Source organism: Suillus fuscotomentosus (genome assembly GCF_016647785.1).
Source record: "Suillus fuscotomentosus strain FC203 chromosome Unknown F5891scaffold_113, whole genome shotgun sequence".
NCBI classification, from domain to species: Eukaryota; Fungi; Basidiomycota; class Agaricomycetes; order Boletales; family Suillaceae; genus Suillus; species Suillus fuscotomentosus.
Window position 1 is genome coordinate 29,249 of NW_024539625.1, and position 17,591 is coordinate 46,839.

A 17,591-nucleotide genomic window follows, 5' to 3' on the forward strand; every position below is an offset into this window, starting at 1 on the left:
TCTTTTCACCAGTTACCAGTATGAGTCTGAGTGCTCAGCAGTTTTCTATGATATTTCCTCTCCTCTGAGCCTTAAGCCTAGTCCAGAAACCCTTTAGGGTCGAATAGCAGCTAGGTTCTGCAAGACCCAACATATTGTTCAGACTCACCATCTGAATTGTTGTACCTTCACCGCCACAGGACTTCTTTGCCGTGTTCTTCTTTCTAGGTGGCATAAAGACAACTGCAGCGCAAAGGACTTTGAGAATTTTCAAATCAACCAGTCATGTGATCGTGTCTGTGGTTGCGCCGGCATTTTCCGTGCCAAACAATGCAGTACAAAGGACTTTGCAAATTTTCAAACCAACCAGTCATGTGATCATGTCACGCCAGCATTTTCCACGACAAACAACATCAAATATGTTGTAACATATAGCCAGGCACAACAATTTCACATGGTTCAATTGCAAACCACATCTCTTCCATCCGCTCACCTTGTTAGCCACCTACACAGACTGCAGCTGTGTAAGTGGCTCACAACTCACTGAGCGCTCATTCTCTACCGCGTGGTATGTGTCTCTTAATTCCAATTCTATTTCTAATTTGGGTGCATAGGTTGATCTTCTTTGGTTCATCCGGTGAAAGGATACCTAAGGTATGCCTCTTTTCAACCATCTCTTCACTGAACACCTTCTTTCTAGCGGGGGCTTGGCTTGGAGAGGAGATCTATGTGCACATTGGCGCACTTCTCCTCCCTTTTTTACCATTGAGTACTGGGGGCTTGGCTTGGGGAGGATTTAGTGTCCACATTGGTGCGCCCCTCCTTCAACCATCATTGCGCTTGGGAGGTTTAAGTGTCCACATTGGTGCGCCTCCTCCCATCATTCTTGTATTGTATTTTCTCTGGAAGGATGACACCTACTCCACCATAAGGTACTTCCCATTGCTCTCTCTTCTCAAAACAATGACCACAGCTTACAGATATGTTTCTTTTGGCTTGCTCCGATACTCAAAGGTAACCTGTTTGATATTCTCTTTGCAAATACTGATTGCGCTGTTCACAGATTATGTTATATAGTTAGCTATTCCTTTTTTTATCATACTTTTTATTACTGTATTATGACAGTACTAGACTGTCGCAGAGAGGGCCCCTCTGCGGCAGCCTTGTATTGATTTTTGCGCTCTGTTATTTTTTCTTCAATTCAATGATGCCAAATGTAACTTAGTTTTTTTAATTTGCAACGAAATCGTGATGCCAGGTTCCTTGTTCGTGCGAAAAAGTCACGTGACCCCCGAATGCAGTAACTTAGAATGTCCACCAATTTTCACCGCGGCATATTGTTGAAATAGGGGTGAGCTTGAGAGTACCCTCAGTGCGCTCACCTTTAGTCTTGAACATGACAGAATAGATGCAGCTGCAGCTGGATTCAGCTAGCAGACAATCAGAGTAAGAGGTGAGACGCAATTGCTCTTCTCCTCAACTCAAGTGAAATACCTGAGATACATGCTATGGGCCTTGCCAAAGCCTCATCCATTACTCTGATTGTCTTCTAACTGAATCCAGTCACAGCTGAAGATTTGATATTCAGTTAGAAGACAATCAGAGTAAGGGGTGAGGCACAATTGCTCTTCTCCTCAGCTCAGGTGAAATACCTGAGATATATTTCTTACTCCGATTGCCTTCTAACTGAATCCAGCCTACATGCAGCTGGTATCTCAGGTATTTCACTTGAGCTGAGGAGAAGAGCAATTGCGTCTCATCCCTGACTCTGATTGTCTTTCTTTTAACTGAATCCAGCCGCAGCTGAAGATTTGGTATTCAGACAATCGGAGTAAGGGGTGAGACACGATTGCTCTTCTCCTCAACTCAGGTGAAATACCTGAGATACCAGCTGCATGTAGGCTGGATTCAATTAGAAGGCAATCGGAGCAAGGGATGAGGCTTTTGGCAAGTAGCAATTGCGCCTCACCCCTTGCTCTGATTGTCTTCTAACTGAATATCAAATCTTCAGCTGTGGCTGGATTCAGTTAGAAGACAATCAGAGTAAGGGATGTATCTCAGGTATTTCACCTAAGCTGAGGAGAAGAGCAATTGTGCCTCACCCCTTACTCTGATTGTCTTCTAACTGAATCCAGCCACAGCTGAAGATTTGATATTCAGTTAGAAGACAATCAGAGCAGCATACTGGTTTATTACTTGCCATCAGCATAAAGCTTGAATTTAAAAGACAAGATGTAACTTAAGTTGAGACTGCTGTTTCTCATCTGTTTCTTTCATAATAAAGGCCTCTGCTTGGATGGTATGTTGCCACAAATCAGTATAGTATGGCCCTGTCCAGTTTAGAAGTTATCCTGATCTGGATCTTCCACTTTTGCTCCGCATCGCACGTTGTAAATCAAAAACCTTAAAAACCATATATAGTCTACACCACCTGGTTAGAAATTTTCCCATTCTGCTATTTCAATTCTGTTCTCAATACTCCAACCACCAAGAAATGGGGGATCTTGGTGTATTCTGTCTGACAGCCTCACAGTGTAGGCATTGAATTTCACCCAAATTTAGAAGCTATCCCGATTTGGATCTTTCAAAGTCTTTTGATCCACATCGCGACTTCAATTGAAAACCATTTATAGTCTAGATCATCTGTGGTTGAAAAATTTATCATTCCGTCGTTCAATGTCTGTTTTTCCAAACTTCAACCACTGACAAATGGCAGATCCTGCTGTAACAATTCTGTCCAAGATCCTCCATGGGCATGTAGATGACCTACTCCGTGATTCATCGCCGTATGAGTTGCTGATAGGTGACAAAATCAATGACAATTTGCTTCAAAGAGCCAGGTAAGGGAGTCTCATGCCACTGTCCGGCAAAACTGAACAGCTGAAATTTTAGGACCAGATTGTGGGCCAAGTGGCAGGACTTACTGTCCAGTACTGGTAGCAATGTCACGGCAAATGTCATTACGGAGATTGAACTTACCAGAGCTGCGTTCGTGATAGCCTATGCTGTAGTTAATCCCCGTGAATGTTGATTTGATGGTTGGGGGGTCTGTCATTCATTTTGTTGCCATAGTGCGGGCAGATTTAGATGTAGATTGGCTTGCAGATAGTGCCAAGGTGTCCCACCCATCGCATGCTGACAGCCAGAGACATAAGCTAGCAAAATATTTCCACTGTCCTTCATTTGGTTCAATATCAGAGCTGGCAACATTTGTTGACAGGCATGGAAGGATTCTCGCTTGGTATTTGCCAGAAATCATGGTGCCTGATAGAATGGTACGAGTCTGATTAATACAGTTTAAGTTCTTTTAATCAGTTATAATTAGGATCGTGTCAACCAGTCCATCAAATTGCTGAGACCTGCCTTAGATCAGTCTTTGCCCAAGCCAACTCAGAAGGCAAAGCAGCCTTGGCGTTCTCAAGGATTTGTCATGCCTTCAGGTGGGGGAGAGTTTGGAGTAGGAAGGGTGACCTTATGCCCCGGAGGATTCATGCAACGTCATGAGGTAACTTTATATTAATATACTTGCTGTGATACTGGAACTAACTTAAATGGGCTAGCAGCTTCAGGATGACTTGTACCAATCAGGCACTCTTTCTTTACCTGTGGTCCGAGAGTGGTTGTCCGAAATAACGGTAGCTGAACATTTGTGGTCCGCTATCACCAGTGTTATTGCGCCAGATCAATATCAGGCTGGCGTGGAATCAGTTGCTAATATGAAGGATATGGTTTGCACTTCAGATCACATTGTCTGGCCCTCAGAGTTTTCTGGATTGGAAGTTATCGTCAATCGAGAGACCCCAAGTCATCGAGACCCTGGAGCATTGCCTCCATTTTATGACCTTTTGGTGAGCCTTGGCAAAGCTCACCATGCCATACTAGCTCTGCCAGATCTGGGTGCCGAGCTAGCATATCCCCCTGGCACTATGGTTTACATTTTAGGAAAGGTGCTGGAGAATGGGGTGCCGAAGTGGGGTGATGGGGAGAGAATTGTAATTGCCCACTTTGTCAAGGATAAAGTACACGATAGGCTTGGTGTACTGAGACCAAAGTATCTGGACCAGCAGGATTTTCTGAATAGAGTGGGGGCAGGTAAGAAGGAGGGTCTAAAAGCCATTCAGAGATCAAATAAGAGAATGAGAAGGGGAGTAATTTCCCAATAGTAGATGTCCAGATGAGACAACACTTGTGATATTAAATTGGTTGACTTCTCATATGGCAGAATCTTTCCTCGGTCTAAGCACTATGTCCTCAAAAACATGCCAGTGTCTCAAGGCTATTTCTTATTCTTTCCAAGATAGAGGAAAGTTATCACAAAAAAAGGATCTGGATGTTGATTATGTTACTCACCAACCTACAAGAGACAGAAAGGGAAAGCCCTCTTGGGTTGAGTCTTGTGCTGATGTGCTGTATGAAACTTTGCCAGAGCATACCACCAGCCCAAGGAAACGAGCCAGAGCAGTACATGCAGAATCACCAGACATCCCAGAAGATGATTTAAACCAAGAAATGTTTGGTGACTTTGCTATTGACGGAGAGGCTCCTGAGCAAGGGAGAAAAACAAAGGTATATCTAACAGGCCGTGGCTTACTAGTAATTGTTTCTCATAAATGACATAGACACAAAATGACTTCATAGCAGAGTATCTCACCCACCGAGACACATATCTAGATGTCATCTTGGACTCAGAGAAATTTGCCACCACAGGGATCTGTGAGACTTGCCAATGTGAAGATGCTGCCTTCCATTGCACAACTTGCACTGGTGACCACAGCTGGTGTCAGCCTTGCCTCCTCAAATCACATCAGTCATTGCCTTTCCACAAAATCCAATTATGGAACGGCAAGTGCTTCGAGGACGACACTCTTGCTGACCAAGGATTTATATGGTACATGGGCCACGGTGGAAAGTTTTGCCCTTTCTATGGAGTTGCACAAAGTCACGTTAATCAAGATGCTTCTGTGATTATTGTACATTCTTCTGGGGTGTTCACACACAATGTGTCATGGTGTCAATGTCCAGGATCACATCATGAACATCACCTGCAGCTGCTCCAAGCAGGACTATTTCCTGCCAGTACCACACACCCTAGGACTGCTTTCACCTTCGAGGTACTAGATCATTTTCTCATTGATGCCTTGGAATGCAAGACTTCAGCAATGAGCTTCTTTGAGAAAATCAGACGGCTGACAAATAATGCTTTCCCGGACACTGTCCCAGTGAGTGGAACTGATAATACCATAATTCTAGCTCATACTGAATGCAAAACCCCATCTGTAGGATCGCTATCGAGAACTCATGAGAGTATCTCGACTCTGGCGGGACTTGAAGAAACGTAAATGGTTTGGATTTGGCCATGACAAGGAAGCGCCCCCTAGTGCAGGAGATCTTGCCCTATTTTGCCCTTCATGTCCACAGCCCAGAATCAATATGCCTCTTGTTTGGGAGCAACAGTATGAAAGGCAAGTCAATTCCAAAATTCCTGCCTGCTAGACTCCGGCCAGTACCAGCAGTGCGTAGCACAGCAGTGGTCCTGGCCGATAATATGTGTCAGCTGAGTCCTGGCCAGTACCTCTGGTACACAGCTCAGAGCCAGTGCCAGCCAACCATTTGTGTAGACTGGCCGGTACCTCTGGTACACAGCTCAGAGTCGGTGCCGGCCGACTATTTGTGTATACTGGCCAGATCACTCATATAACTAGCTGACTTATATGCGGATGCTGACTTTTGATTGCAGGTGGCTTGTTATGAAAAAATTGGTGGTAGATGGAAATTTTACTGCTCAGCATATGAACATGCGACAGCCTGAGCTTGACATTTTCCTGTCAGATGGTTTAGGTTATATGGTAACAGACAGAGAATACCAAGCACACTTGACTTTGGCTATAGAGAGTAAAGAAGTGACTCAAATTGTGTTGTATTGTCAGTGGTGGCTAAACCTGTGGAAAGCGATTCTTGTGTAGCAACCATCGGGCAGTCAATGCAGCAAACACAAACAGAAGCAACCTCAGGGCTACAGGGGTTGGTGCCACTACTTGTGCTCGGCATGGTTTTTTTGTTCCTCACTGCATAGTGGACTTTCAGAAGGGTGAACAGCAAGTTTTCTTTCATTTACTCAATCTAGGCTAAGACAAGCATTGTGCTTGACATGCTGACAAAATCACTTCCAGCCACATGAATATAGATTATTCCATTTGTAATGCCATAAAGCATGCTGCTGGCAACATTGACAACTCCCTGATCATCTATGATGTGGGGTGTCAGTGGAACCTCAACTGTGGTCAACGTGTTGCCAACTGCCCTGGCTTGGCACTCCCAGACAACACCAAGATTGTGGCTGCGGTGGGGAAATTTCACTTGAGCGCTCATAAACTTGCCTGTTTTGCTAGATACAGCTTAAACTTCATTCAAGGAGCTGGACAAGTTGATGGGGAAATTCTGGAGACACTTTGGGCTCCCTTTAACAAGATATCTCCCACAGCACGTTCTATGAGCCAAGCTCACCATCAAGAAATTCTTGATGATCACATGCGTAACTCAAATTGGAGAAAACTTGTCAGAATAGGTAAGTGCCTATATTTGGAATGAATGACATCACAGTTTCACAGTGATGCAGTTAAGACGCTCTTGAGAAAGTACAAACAGGCCAACAAGGGCATTGAAGACACTAGGCTGCTGTTTGAAGAGCTTACTGGATCTTTGGATGTCATCAAAGTGAGGGCATGGGAAAAAGATGAGGAGAAGGCAAAGGATGAGTGCGGAGAACATCTTGACATCTACCAGCTAAAAATAGATAAAGGTGAGCACTTCGAAGCTTCTATTCAGGTCCATGTGTCATACATTCTGATTGGGTGATTGGAAGCACCAACAATGGCCGAAATGCGGCTAAAATTCACAGAATCAGAATGTGCTGATACAGGAAAGTTGGGATCAATTTCTTGGCTCATTGATGGCATCAATATAGAGGATTCGCAGTATGTTGTTTCATCATATATTGATGGTGATAATGTATTTCTAATTCATATCTAGGGATGCACTGAGGGTAGCTATTCGGCAGCTTCCCAAAGATGCTTCTGCTGTTCAAAGGGCTGCACTTCAAGAGAAACGACAAAAACTGGCTGCTTGGATTTCTAAATTTCATGAAATTGCTGATAATATGACAGAGGGCATTGAAGTTCATGCAGGTACTGAGCATGTGGATGACATTAGATTTTGCACCTCAGATGCGGTGGAGGAAGTATGGGAGGCTGCAGATATTGAAGATGTGTTGGAAGAGATGGATGAGGCAGTTCCTGCAGAAGTCATGGCCATTTGGATGCCATCTTCAGTGCCTCGAAATGAGGCTTTAGCCCTGGGCTTGCACACTCTGCAAGCTGAAGAACTGGAGTTATGAAAGGGTCAAGCAAATGATTGCTTGGAAAAGTTGCGACAAGCTCTCGGTCATAAAGCAATAATTTACCGTCAGCATTTCCGAAGTGCAGATTCCATATGGACAGAAACCAGGTCAAAGCAGGAGGCTCTTCAATGCCATATCAAGATAGAGAAGTGTGTCCGAAGGTATCAAAGGGCTAGGAGTTCAATTCAGAGACTAGGGGCTGATGAAGATACTCTGACGACGATCTATCAAGATATCCAGCCACACCAGCTCAGTGTTGACAAGGAAGTGACTGAAGAGAACAGATATGGGCAGGAATCAGACAGACTGGCTTGGTTTTGGAGAGTCAACAATGGTCTTGATTTGAAGGAAGATGTGTGGATGGATGAATGTAAGTCATATCTAATATGTCTATGTTCTGCAAGTGACCTGTATTAGTCTACAGGGTAAATTGGTTGAAAGCTAAGGCTAGATAGCAAAGGTGGGAGGAAGAGTTGAGATTGGTCCAACACGAAATGGGTTGGACAGTGAGTTGGTTTAAATACAGGATGGGAGAATGGGACCAAAGATACCAACAAGCTACAAAGCCTGGTCATCAAGCTTATGCACATCGACAGGTGCTCTTGTGGTGAAGATTTGCATTGGATGCTGAAAATTCATTCAAAGACAAGTTGATTGTAGTCACTTAACAGTCTTGGCTATTATAATATCAAAGACTTATCTAGCCAAAATATGATTGTTATGATGGTCAGGAACCCTGCCTACATCATACTGTAGAGCTGGCCCATTTATACTTGCAGATATTGCAATTTGAATGAACTAGCTCTAAAGGGATAGTACTAAAACCAACATCTTTCTTGATAATACTAGGTTTGTGTCTATCAAAAATCCCATCAATTAGATATGCAGAAGTCTATGTTCAATATATACCTAAGATATTAGCCTGCCTTCCTGTATAAAGCCTAGACGTGATCCGGCCGACTCTATTATCACTGTCTGAGGTGTCGGCCAGCCTGGCCATACACGACCTGGTCATGATCCGGCTGACTCTATTGTCAATGTCTAAGGGGTCAGCCGGCCTTCCTGTACACAGCTTGGACCTGATCCGGCCGACTCTATTATCACTGTCTGAGGTGTTGGCCGGCCAGGCCATACATGACCTAGTTCTGATCTGGCCGACTCTATTGTCCATGTCTGAGGTGTCGGCCTGCCTTCCTGTACACAGCCTGGACCTGATCCGGCTGACTCTATTATCACTGCCTGAGGTGTCGGCCGGCCAGGCCATACACAGCCTGGACTTGATCCGGCCGACTCTATTATCAATATCTGAGGTGTCGGCCGGCCAGGCCATACACAGCCTGGACCTGATCCGGCTGACTCTATTATCAATGCCATCAGGAAACCTACACTTTCCTTATCATTCCTGAATTGTTTTAGATACTTGTGTTTGACCATGATGCTCCAGACCACCACATATTACAGTGACCTATCTCCGTATAATACGAGGGAACGGATGTGCATAATATCCCGTATGATACAGGCCAGCGGACCATGGGCCCAGGATAACAATATCCTCGACTATGACGGATGGGCCAGGGAGGCAAATTATTCCCGATGGAGGCGGGTGGGCCCATGCAGGGAATATATAGAGTAGATGAGTGGGCCAATGTACATGAATATTAGGTAGACGGGTGGGCCGAGGTAGTTGGATATTATGCAGATGGGTACTTGTTATCACATTCACAGGTGGGCCCAGACACATATTAAATTAGATGGGTAGGCCGAGGGTATCTTAAAATATTGTATTAGACAGGTGGGCTGAGGGTATTATAAAATATTGTATTATACGGGTGGGCCCAGACACATATTAATTAGACCGGTGGGCTGAGGGTGTTGTATGGGATGTTGTATTAGACCGGTGGGCCAAGGGTGGTATAAAATATAGATGAGTGGGCCCATGTGTATCATAATTGTAGACATGATGGAGCTGAGGTAGTTGTACATCAACCAAATCAGAGGAGGTAATAAATCAAAGTTACCAAGTTCCCGGAGCATCAGGTGATCTCCTGACATGGCGGTGCGAAGCTTGTGTTGCCCTATGAGACGCCAAGTTCCGACCACCAGAATTTGAGTCAACTGTACCAAGTTCCGAGTTCCGGGACCCAGAACTCAACACATAATTTAGTTAATACTTTTTGATGGTGCACAGGTTGTCTTGCAGAATGTGGAATCCGGGGTGCGAGGCTTGTGTTGCCCTACGAGAAGCCAAGTTCCGACCACCAGAATTTGAGTCAACTGTACCGAGTTCTGGGACCTGGAACTCAACACATAATTTGGTTAATACTTTCCGTGTTAAATGGCCAACCGAAGTTGAGATGTTTCCGAAGAGAGCAGCAGGTGCTCTTTTGACATGGCCTTTGATGGTGCTTAGGTTGTCTTGCAGAATGTGGAATACAGGGTGCGAAGCTTGTGTTGCCCTACGAGAAGCCAAGTTCCGACCACCAAAATGTGAGTCAACCGTACTCAGAGGAGGTAATAAATCAAAGTTACTGAGTTCCCGGAGCAGCAGGTGATCTCCTGACATGGCTGTGCAAAGCTTGTGTTGCCCTACAAGATGCCAAATTCCGACCACCCAAATATGGGTCAACTGTACCGACTTCCGAGTTCTGGGACCCAGGAGTTGACAAATGAATATCTGATGACTAGCACACTTCCAATCAGGTAGTATTTCATTGAGCAATGGATAATAATACAGCTTTGACAGCCAAAATTATCCCAGGCTCCCTTATCTGATCCTCTCTATCTCCACCCCCTATAACACCAAAGTCCAGACATCCAGCATTCAGCATCTGATTTCCAAAGATTAACATCCAGCATGAACAGTTCTTCCCCTTCCCCTCCTGATAGCATAAACATCTGGCGCACTTGGGCCCTGACTGTGACTTATGAAGCAGGGGAATATACCGAACAGAAATTCAAGGCAGAGAAGACTGGAGGAGGCCCAGTCATACCTTCCCCCAACCTAGACACTGATCTGGTGATGGCATGTGATCGCTTGGCTGATGTACTCATAAAGGCATATAAAAATCCCAGTGGGTCTTCATGCAGATTCGGAAATTTTGTTTTATCATTCAAATTCCTGCATGACAGTTCAGATGCAGATGGATATTGCAAGATATAGCAAATTGATCTCCCCGAATGACACCGGGCATAATGAACATAGAGAGGCGAGGCTGCTTGAGAGGTGTCCTCCTGGCCATGAAGGCAAAAGGTTGGTTGACGAACCTGCCACAATTGTCGATGCATCCGGTGCCATCATTGCATGGTACCTCCCAGACGCCCTGACCGACACCACCCAGGTGTGTAATATATATTGTTACTCAATGGATATTGAATATTAATGGAACCTACAGAAGGAAATCAGGGAGGCCACTGATTTGCTCGCTCCAAGTCTCGAAAAAAGTGTAAGGGCTGATGGCAATTGGTGAACTAATCAAACATTGTTCAACCAGGGCTCGGAAGATGTTGGACCAACTCCCGGATGCATCAATCTATCTCCAGCATGGTTTCAACAGGGACACGAGGTAGGATCTGATGGGATGGTGATTCCGGCAGTCATACTCACCAATCTCAAAGAATGTGTCAGATCCGGAGGTATCTGCATCATTGAAGGGACCTTCCTGCGAGAATATTCTCAAAGCCATTGCAAGGCCAGCAGCCATCACGTCCGTGGCACTCAGAGTCATGCATCCTGAGCAGTACTGGGCAGGATTGAGAACCTTGTCAAACCTTGGAAATATAGCAGTAAGCAAGGATCTGCCACAGATGCCGGAGGCCCTGCAGTACTGGGCATCTGTGTTTAACACCCTCTCCATCATTTCCAATCGGGAAACCCCCCATCATCGAGACCACATGTCCATTGCTGAATGCTTCAACATTCTCACCACCATGGGGAACTATTCTAATGCTCGGATGACAATGCCAAGCCTTCAGCTGGAGTTCAAGTACAATTCCAGCTGTATGATTGCGTTTTCTGGAAGGATTGTGAGACATGGAGTTTATGATGTGGAAGGGGATCGGATTGCTTGGGCATGGTATATGAGGGATGCTGTTCACATTTATGCTGGTGTTCCATCATGTGGATGGGCTAGTGTGGATGGTCCATACAGCGTGTGAAAGATCAAAAAAGAGCAAGCATTGTGACCTATATACATTCCAACAAATGAATACCATGTACCAATAGTTATCCAGACCTCAATACTCAATTTTGAGCATTTGCAAAGTGATATGTGGGACTGAATAATTTGGATGCAAGCCTCAGTATTTAATAATTGGAACTCGTGACTTGACATATGGGAGTCCCAGGTGCCGGGTTACTGAGTCCCAACACCCGGACCTCAGCACGTGATATTTGAGACTGGGGGAAGATGTATAAATACGCTCGAATTAACATTTGTTATTGCCATACACATTTGACAAAACCCTGAGCCCCGACATTGTGGACTCCGGACTCGACACTGTTCTGAATACCGAGTCCTGGATGCCCAGGTCCTGAGTCCTGAATTTCGGAGGTCGGGGTTCGGCGACCCGGAGCTCGGCAACTGTGTTGGGTGTCAGGGTATCCAGAGCATTGGAAATAGCATGTGTCAGTATTTTGCGTTTCATGGTTCATGTTTTGTGGTTATGGAATTGGGTGTCAGGGACTCGGTATTGAGAACAGTGTTGAGTCCCAGGTCACGAGCTCCGAGTTCCGAGTGCCGAACCCCGGGTCCTGAGTCCCGAATTTCGGAGGTCGGGGTTCAGCGACCCGGAGCTCGGCAACTGTATTTGGAGCATTGGAGATAGCATTTGTCAGTATTTTCCATTTCATGGTTCATGTTTCGTGGTTATGGAATCGGGCATCAGGGACTTGGTATTGAGAACAGTGTTGAGTCCCGGGTCATGAGCTCCGAGTCCCGAGTCCTGAACCCCAGACCCAACAGTTGCTGAGCTCTGGGTCACCGAACCCCGACCTCTGAAATTTAGGACTCGGGACCTGGGGTTCGGCACTCGGGACTCAGAGCTCATGACCTGGGACTCAACACTGTTCTCAATACCGAGTCCCTGATGCCCGATTCCATAACCACGAAACATGAACCATAAGATGGAACATACGGACAAATGCTATCTCCAATGCTCCGAATACAGTTGCCGAGCTCCGGGTCGCTGAACCCCGACCTCCGAAATTCGGGACTCAGGACCCGGGGTTCGGCACTCGGAACTCGGAGCTCGTGACCTGGGACTCAACACTGTTCTCAATACCGAGTCCCTGACACCTGATTCCATAATCACGAAACATAAGCCATGAAACGCAAAATACTGACACATGCTATCTCCAATGGTCTGGATACCCTGACACCCAACACAGTTGCCGAGCTCCAGGTCGCCAAACCCCGACCTCTGAAATTCGGGACTCAGGACCCGGGGTTCGGCACTCGGAACTCGGAGCTCGTGACCTGGGACTCAACACTGTTCTCAATACCGAGTCCCTGACACCTGATTCCATAATCATGAAACATAAGCCATGAAACGCAAAATACTGACACATGCTATCTCCAATGGTCTGGATACCCTGACACCCAACACAGTTGCTGAGCTCCGGGTCGCCGAACCCCGACCTCCGAAATTCAGGACTCGGGACCTGGGCGTCCGGGACTCAGATGTGAGATTTTTGAATGCATAGAATATGTTACATCTTGTATACAATGAAGACTGAATGGGACTACACTCCTTTGCCTTTCCTCAATTTCTCTAACATGTCAGTGTACATCTTCACCTCTCCCATCTTGGCTTTGATGCCCTGATCTTGCTCCTCCATCAATGCTTCCATGTGTTCTTTAATGAACCTCAGTCCCATAAGTGGTGGAGTCGAAGTGTTTTTCAACTTCTCTGGAAGAACCAAAGCATCATCCTCAACATTAAGCTGAAACAGATAAGTCATCAATCAAGGTAATTCAGCTAAGATCTTACAGCCCAATACTGGTAGTGAGAGATGCAGGAAGCCATTATTTCATCCCACTGCCATGGTTGATCAGGGATTGTGGTGTTTCCCATCCACCATGGACATGTATATGCGGACACAATCCAGGACGGATGTCCTGCAATTGGCTCATCATGAAATGAAAGGAGGTGGAATGAAAAGACGTCGTCCGGAACCGTGTTCCAGGTTAGCATGGGATACAACTTAAGGATACAAGCGACAGGGACCGGAACCACCGACACGATATTCTGTGAAGCGGAGTACTGCAGGAGTGGTGTGACAAAAGTCTGCTCGAATTCTTAGCATTGACCAACAAAGTCATCAGGGCAGTGGTCACATACATTCATCTCCCATTGCAGCCCAGCTTTAAAATACTTGATCTGGTCAGAAGATACACCATTGTTGGCAGCTTCCATCCGATATTGAGAGATGCATGCACGGACACGCGATCCAGCCATTGCCAATGTGCAGGAAATAGTTGCAAGGCTCAGCTTCAGGGGTCGGTAATGGCTTCCGGCATTCAGAGTGCCAGAAGTGGATGCAGGAGTTGCAGACATGGCTAATACAGGACTATGACGCTGGCAATACAAGTGAAAGATGGTGAAGATGTGAATATAAGAATCACTGATGGATGGATACAAAATTCAAACTCCGACATGGGCTGACCCGGACAATTCCCGGGCCTCAATTGTGTATGTGGAAAAAGGGACTTCATGAGAAAACAATGTTCATTCATCTCCAGCCTCTATCAACACATTTTGTAGGTCTTGAAAAGCTGCCTGTGCATCCTGTGCGAGCAATGAATACATTTGGGATTGCCTTCCGGCGTAGCATCTGTGACCCGGAAGTCATTTCTCCAATGATTCCTGCATGTGGTTGCCCCATTGGGTTGTTTTCCACAAAAAGAACTTACATGTCCAATCCATCTCCAATTTGACCAATAGCATTTCTTCCCTCCATCAATCCCGTAGTGCCTTTGCCCTCAGCCAATGGACTCGGTAAACTTGGCATGGGTCCAGTCAGGTAACCGCTGGATATGACATGCAAGCAGAAACTCACATTCCTCATTCCACGATTGATCAGGACCCCCGAGGTCGACTTCAACAGACGAAAACCAAGCCAAAGATTCATTTCGTTGACCTCGGGCATTTGGGTCGCCCACTGCTGTGCTGATTTTGAGTTACTTGCAAAGCAGGGGTTTGTATTTCGGAAGCTGGTCTTGCCCCGGCTCAAGTTTCATCATTTGGTTCCTTGTCTTTGTATATATGCTGGCATGGAGGGAGACTGCCTGCTGCACCGACATCACCTGGGACCAAGCTCGAGTTTTCAGGGCCTGGGATTTGGCCTGCCTAACGGTTGTTCGGAACAGGATGGCCTTGTTGCAAAGGCAAATGCGGAGATTGTGAAGGGCATCATTGGCCTGCCCTTCATGAAGTGACATCTCCAGGGGAATCAGATCCTCTGCCATGCATCGTCTGCATCTATCAACCCCCAGGTTCGATGGCAATGGGATTACAGTGAGCTCGGGAGAGTTTGTCCATGTATGAGATGTCTCTGTGAAATATGCCGGGTCATCATCGAGATCATCTAGAATGTCTACATCCAAGTCCTCAGGTTCATCATCTGCATCAAATCCCTCCCCAAGATGTGTTAGAGCAGACCGAGCAAATCCATCTATCTGGCCTTGGAGCCGATCCCGTTGACGGGCGATGTCTAATCTCTGTGTCTCGGTGGATCTTCTTCCGATCCTTCGGACCTCGATGAGCAATGCAATCTGAGCTTCTTCAATTGCTAACCCTGTTGATATCCATGTTGCCACAGATCTGTGAGAGGGTGCTGCATTGCGGGCATTACCCTCCTCTAACAATCTAAGCTCAATCTCATTTTTGCTACGTGCTGAGTGCAATATTAATTCAGACCTCGATGGAGACAATGGAGCTCAACGTACCCTTTTGATATTGATCTCATATTCATCCATGGCTGAAGGATCATTCAATCTACTTGACTGAGCTATCCTCTCCCTGGCTAACCATTCTGTCTTCAAATGTGAGGGTGCTGCTTCATCGAGTCTGTCGAATGCCTTTCCACTTTCCGAGATGCCATTCCTAGCCAGTTTGTATTTCCGGCATAGAGTCCTTTTCATGCGAATCATCTTGCAGAAATTAGAGTCATTCATCTGATAATCAAGGCATTCCTTTCGGTGGGGAGATGACATTCCCCGAGCAGCAGGGGAGATCAGATTGAGCCGTGCCCATAGCATCTCCATTATCTCTCCATCGATCCGACCAATGCCTTCAATAAAGTTAGAAGCATATCGGACATAGTAGCTGTCCTGATGGCCATGAACGTGCCACAACCCAATTCCGGGAATGATGGTTAGTTGTGGTGCCATTTCTAGAAATCGACTTCGATCCACCCAAACCTGAAAGTGTTTGTTGTATTGACAATTAATATCATAGAAGGTGACAGCCCTGGTGATGCCTTCCATGTTGTGCCGGGAAGCCTCACAAAGGGCGTAGTCCATGTTCATTTGTCTGCAAGTGACCCATGGTTAACTCGTGAATGGGGAATGGTGGATGTGGCTTGCCTTTCGCCTTTCTGAAAATCCACCATGGAGTGAGGGACCAAGCAACCGTGTCTGGCACAGGCAACTCCCCTGATACCGGTGGACTCCAGCTTGTGCCGAGCAGCATTAGCTTGATTTACTGCCCGGTGATTGTTGCAGCTTGATTTTTCCACTGTGTCAGCAGCCTCTGCCAGATGCATTTTATACCTGTCCTTTCCTACCATGAATCCAAGCCTATCGGACAGCCAAACTTCATCGAATGGCTTAATGGGATGCAGATGTTCGGCTTTGAAATTTCCATCCATCACAAATGACTGGGTGTATTTCCAGCTTGGATCGCTAGTATTATTATGGAGACCACAGCGGTTGAGAATAGGACTCACTCATCAAGAGATTCATCCTCTGACAACAGCACATTAATCCCAGGCTGAGGACATGCTGGGCAAAATAATGCGAGTTCTCCTATGCTCGGGTTATCAGAACGATGGCCGAAGCCATGTCATTTCATTGTCTTCAACTGCCTCCACTGTCGAGCGACCCTCATGAGCTCTCTGTATCGGTCCTTGCAATGTGCTTTGTCAATATGATGACCGGTAGATGAAGAGGGTAAGGCATTACTGGAACAAGGTGTGGAAACATGCTGGAGGTCATTCGCCGGAGCTTGTTGTAATAGTTCATCGCCAAGGTACCGCATTCAAGGCTGTCCAGTAGAAAATCATTGAGCACTCTGAAGGTGAACACAGTCTTTGGCCTGTTAAAAGATGCAGGGAAAAATCCATGTCGAAACATTTGAATGTCCGGACTCATGGCATTCTGACATTCACAGCATCGAACCTCCAGGTGATGAACTCCGGACTTGTCAACAATGACCATGGTGTTTTCCTTTGGCTGGAACTCGGGTCCGGACACAAATGGCAGATCTTCAGGCTCGAGCAGGTCTTCGGGTTCATCTTCTTCAAACAAATTCCACTGATCGGTGACTGCCGGACATTGTTTGCCATCATGGCCAAGGTATATAATGAGTCCCACATGAGCTAGACAACTCCGCTCAAAGAATCGCCCATTCCATTGACTGATCCAGTGGAAAGGATTGCTACGATGTTGACTCCTGCAACAGTCCGTGCAATAGAGTGGCTCGCCAAGACAATCTTGACATTTGTACACCCCATCCTGTTGGCAGATGATGCATCTCCTGTCTTCTGGTGGAGCTTCTCGATAGAGGAAGTGATGTAGATATGATTCCTGCCTTGGCAGCCATTGCCTGAGGTAGTCATTTTGACTCTGTATTTTGAATGCTTAGCCATAGTTTGAATGACACTCCAACATTGTACATGAACTTGCCATGGTTTTTGGGAGTTGCAAAGGCTCAAATGAGCCTTGATCCTGCTCATAAGTATTGTCAGGAAAGTCTTCCCAAGGAGGTGGTGCCTCAACAGGCTGAATTGTTGGTGATTCTGGGGGAGAGTTAGGCATGGACCTGTAGGCATGTCGCCTCGTGCTTGCAAGTGGGACCTTGACCCAAGTCTTCCTACCTTTGCTGCCCCTTGCTTCCACCCTGTGAGATTTTTGCACTGGGGTGCATCTACCTATCTTCATCTTGTTTATTAATGTTGCAAACAAGGCATCAGCTCAGGTGTAATGAATTGTTATTG

At 46.1% G+C, this 17,591-nt stretch overlaps 5 protein-coding genes across 5 annotated transcripts; 4 read left to right on the forward strand and 1 right to left on the reverse strand.

Moving 5' to 3' along the window:
* Window positions 1–3,731: 3,731 nt before the first annotated feature.
* On the forward strand, window positions 3,732–3,980 carry F5891DRAFT_919525 (uncharacterized protein; the record flags this gene model as incomplete). The annotated part of the gene is made up of 1 exon (XM_041373759.1): window positions 3,732–3,980. A coding segment is annotated over one exon (249 nt), but the record flags the coding sequence as incomplete, so codon positions are not given.
* Window positions 3,981–4,604: 624 nt separating this feature from the next.
* On the forward strand, window positions 4,605–6,567 carry F5891DRAFT_963689 (uncharacterized protein; the record flags this gene model as incomplete). Its single annotated transcript, XM_041376029.1, has 5 exons — window positions 4,605–5,198; window positions 5,260–5,432; window positions 5,717–5,879; window positions 5,929–6,078; window positions 6,190–6,567. Coding segments are annotated over 5 exons (1,458 nt in total), but the record flags the coding sequence as incomplete, so codon positions are not given.
* A 165-nt stretch (window positions 6,568–6,732) lies between these two features.
* F5891DRAFT_920232 (uncharacterized protein) lies at window positions 6,733–7,300 on the forward strand (the record flags this gene model as incomplete). The annotated part of the gene is made up of 3 exons (XM_041373768.1): window positions 6,733–6,778; window positions 6,842–6,953; window positions 7,009–7,300. Coding segments are annotated over 3 exons (450 nt in total), but the record flags the coding sequence as incomplete, so codon positions are not given.
* A 533-nt stretch (window positions 7,301–7,833) lies between these two features.
* Window positions 7,834–7,986, forward strand: F5891DRAFT_963718 (uncharacterized protein; the record flags this gene model as incomplete). Its single annotated transcript, XM_041376037.1, has 1 exon — window positions 7,834–7,986. A coding segment is annotated over one exon (153 nt), but the record flags the coding sequence as incomplete, so codon positions are not given.
* A 6,346-nt stretch (window positions 7,987–14,332) lies between these two features.
* Window positions 14,333–17,412, reverse strand: F5891DRAFT_1131426 (uncharacterized protein; the record flags this gene model as incomplete). The annotated part of the gene is made up of 11 exons (XM_041364667.1): window positions 14,333–14,376; window positions 14,433–14,542; window positions 14,675–14,832; window positions 14,863–15,269; window positions 15,318–15,353; window positions 15,375–15,907; window positions 15,961–16,278; window positions 16,323–16,406; window positions 16,458–16,501; window positions 16,558–17,234; window positions 17,271–17,412. 11 exons carry the CDS (start codon window positions 17,410–17,412, stop codon window positions 14,333–14,335), a joined length of 2,553 nt encoding a protein of 850 aa, XP_041218500.1.
* Window positions 17,413–17,591: the final 179 nt, after the last annotated feature.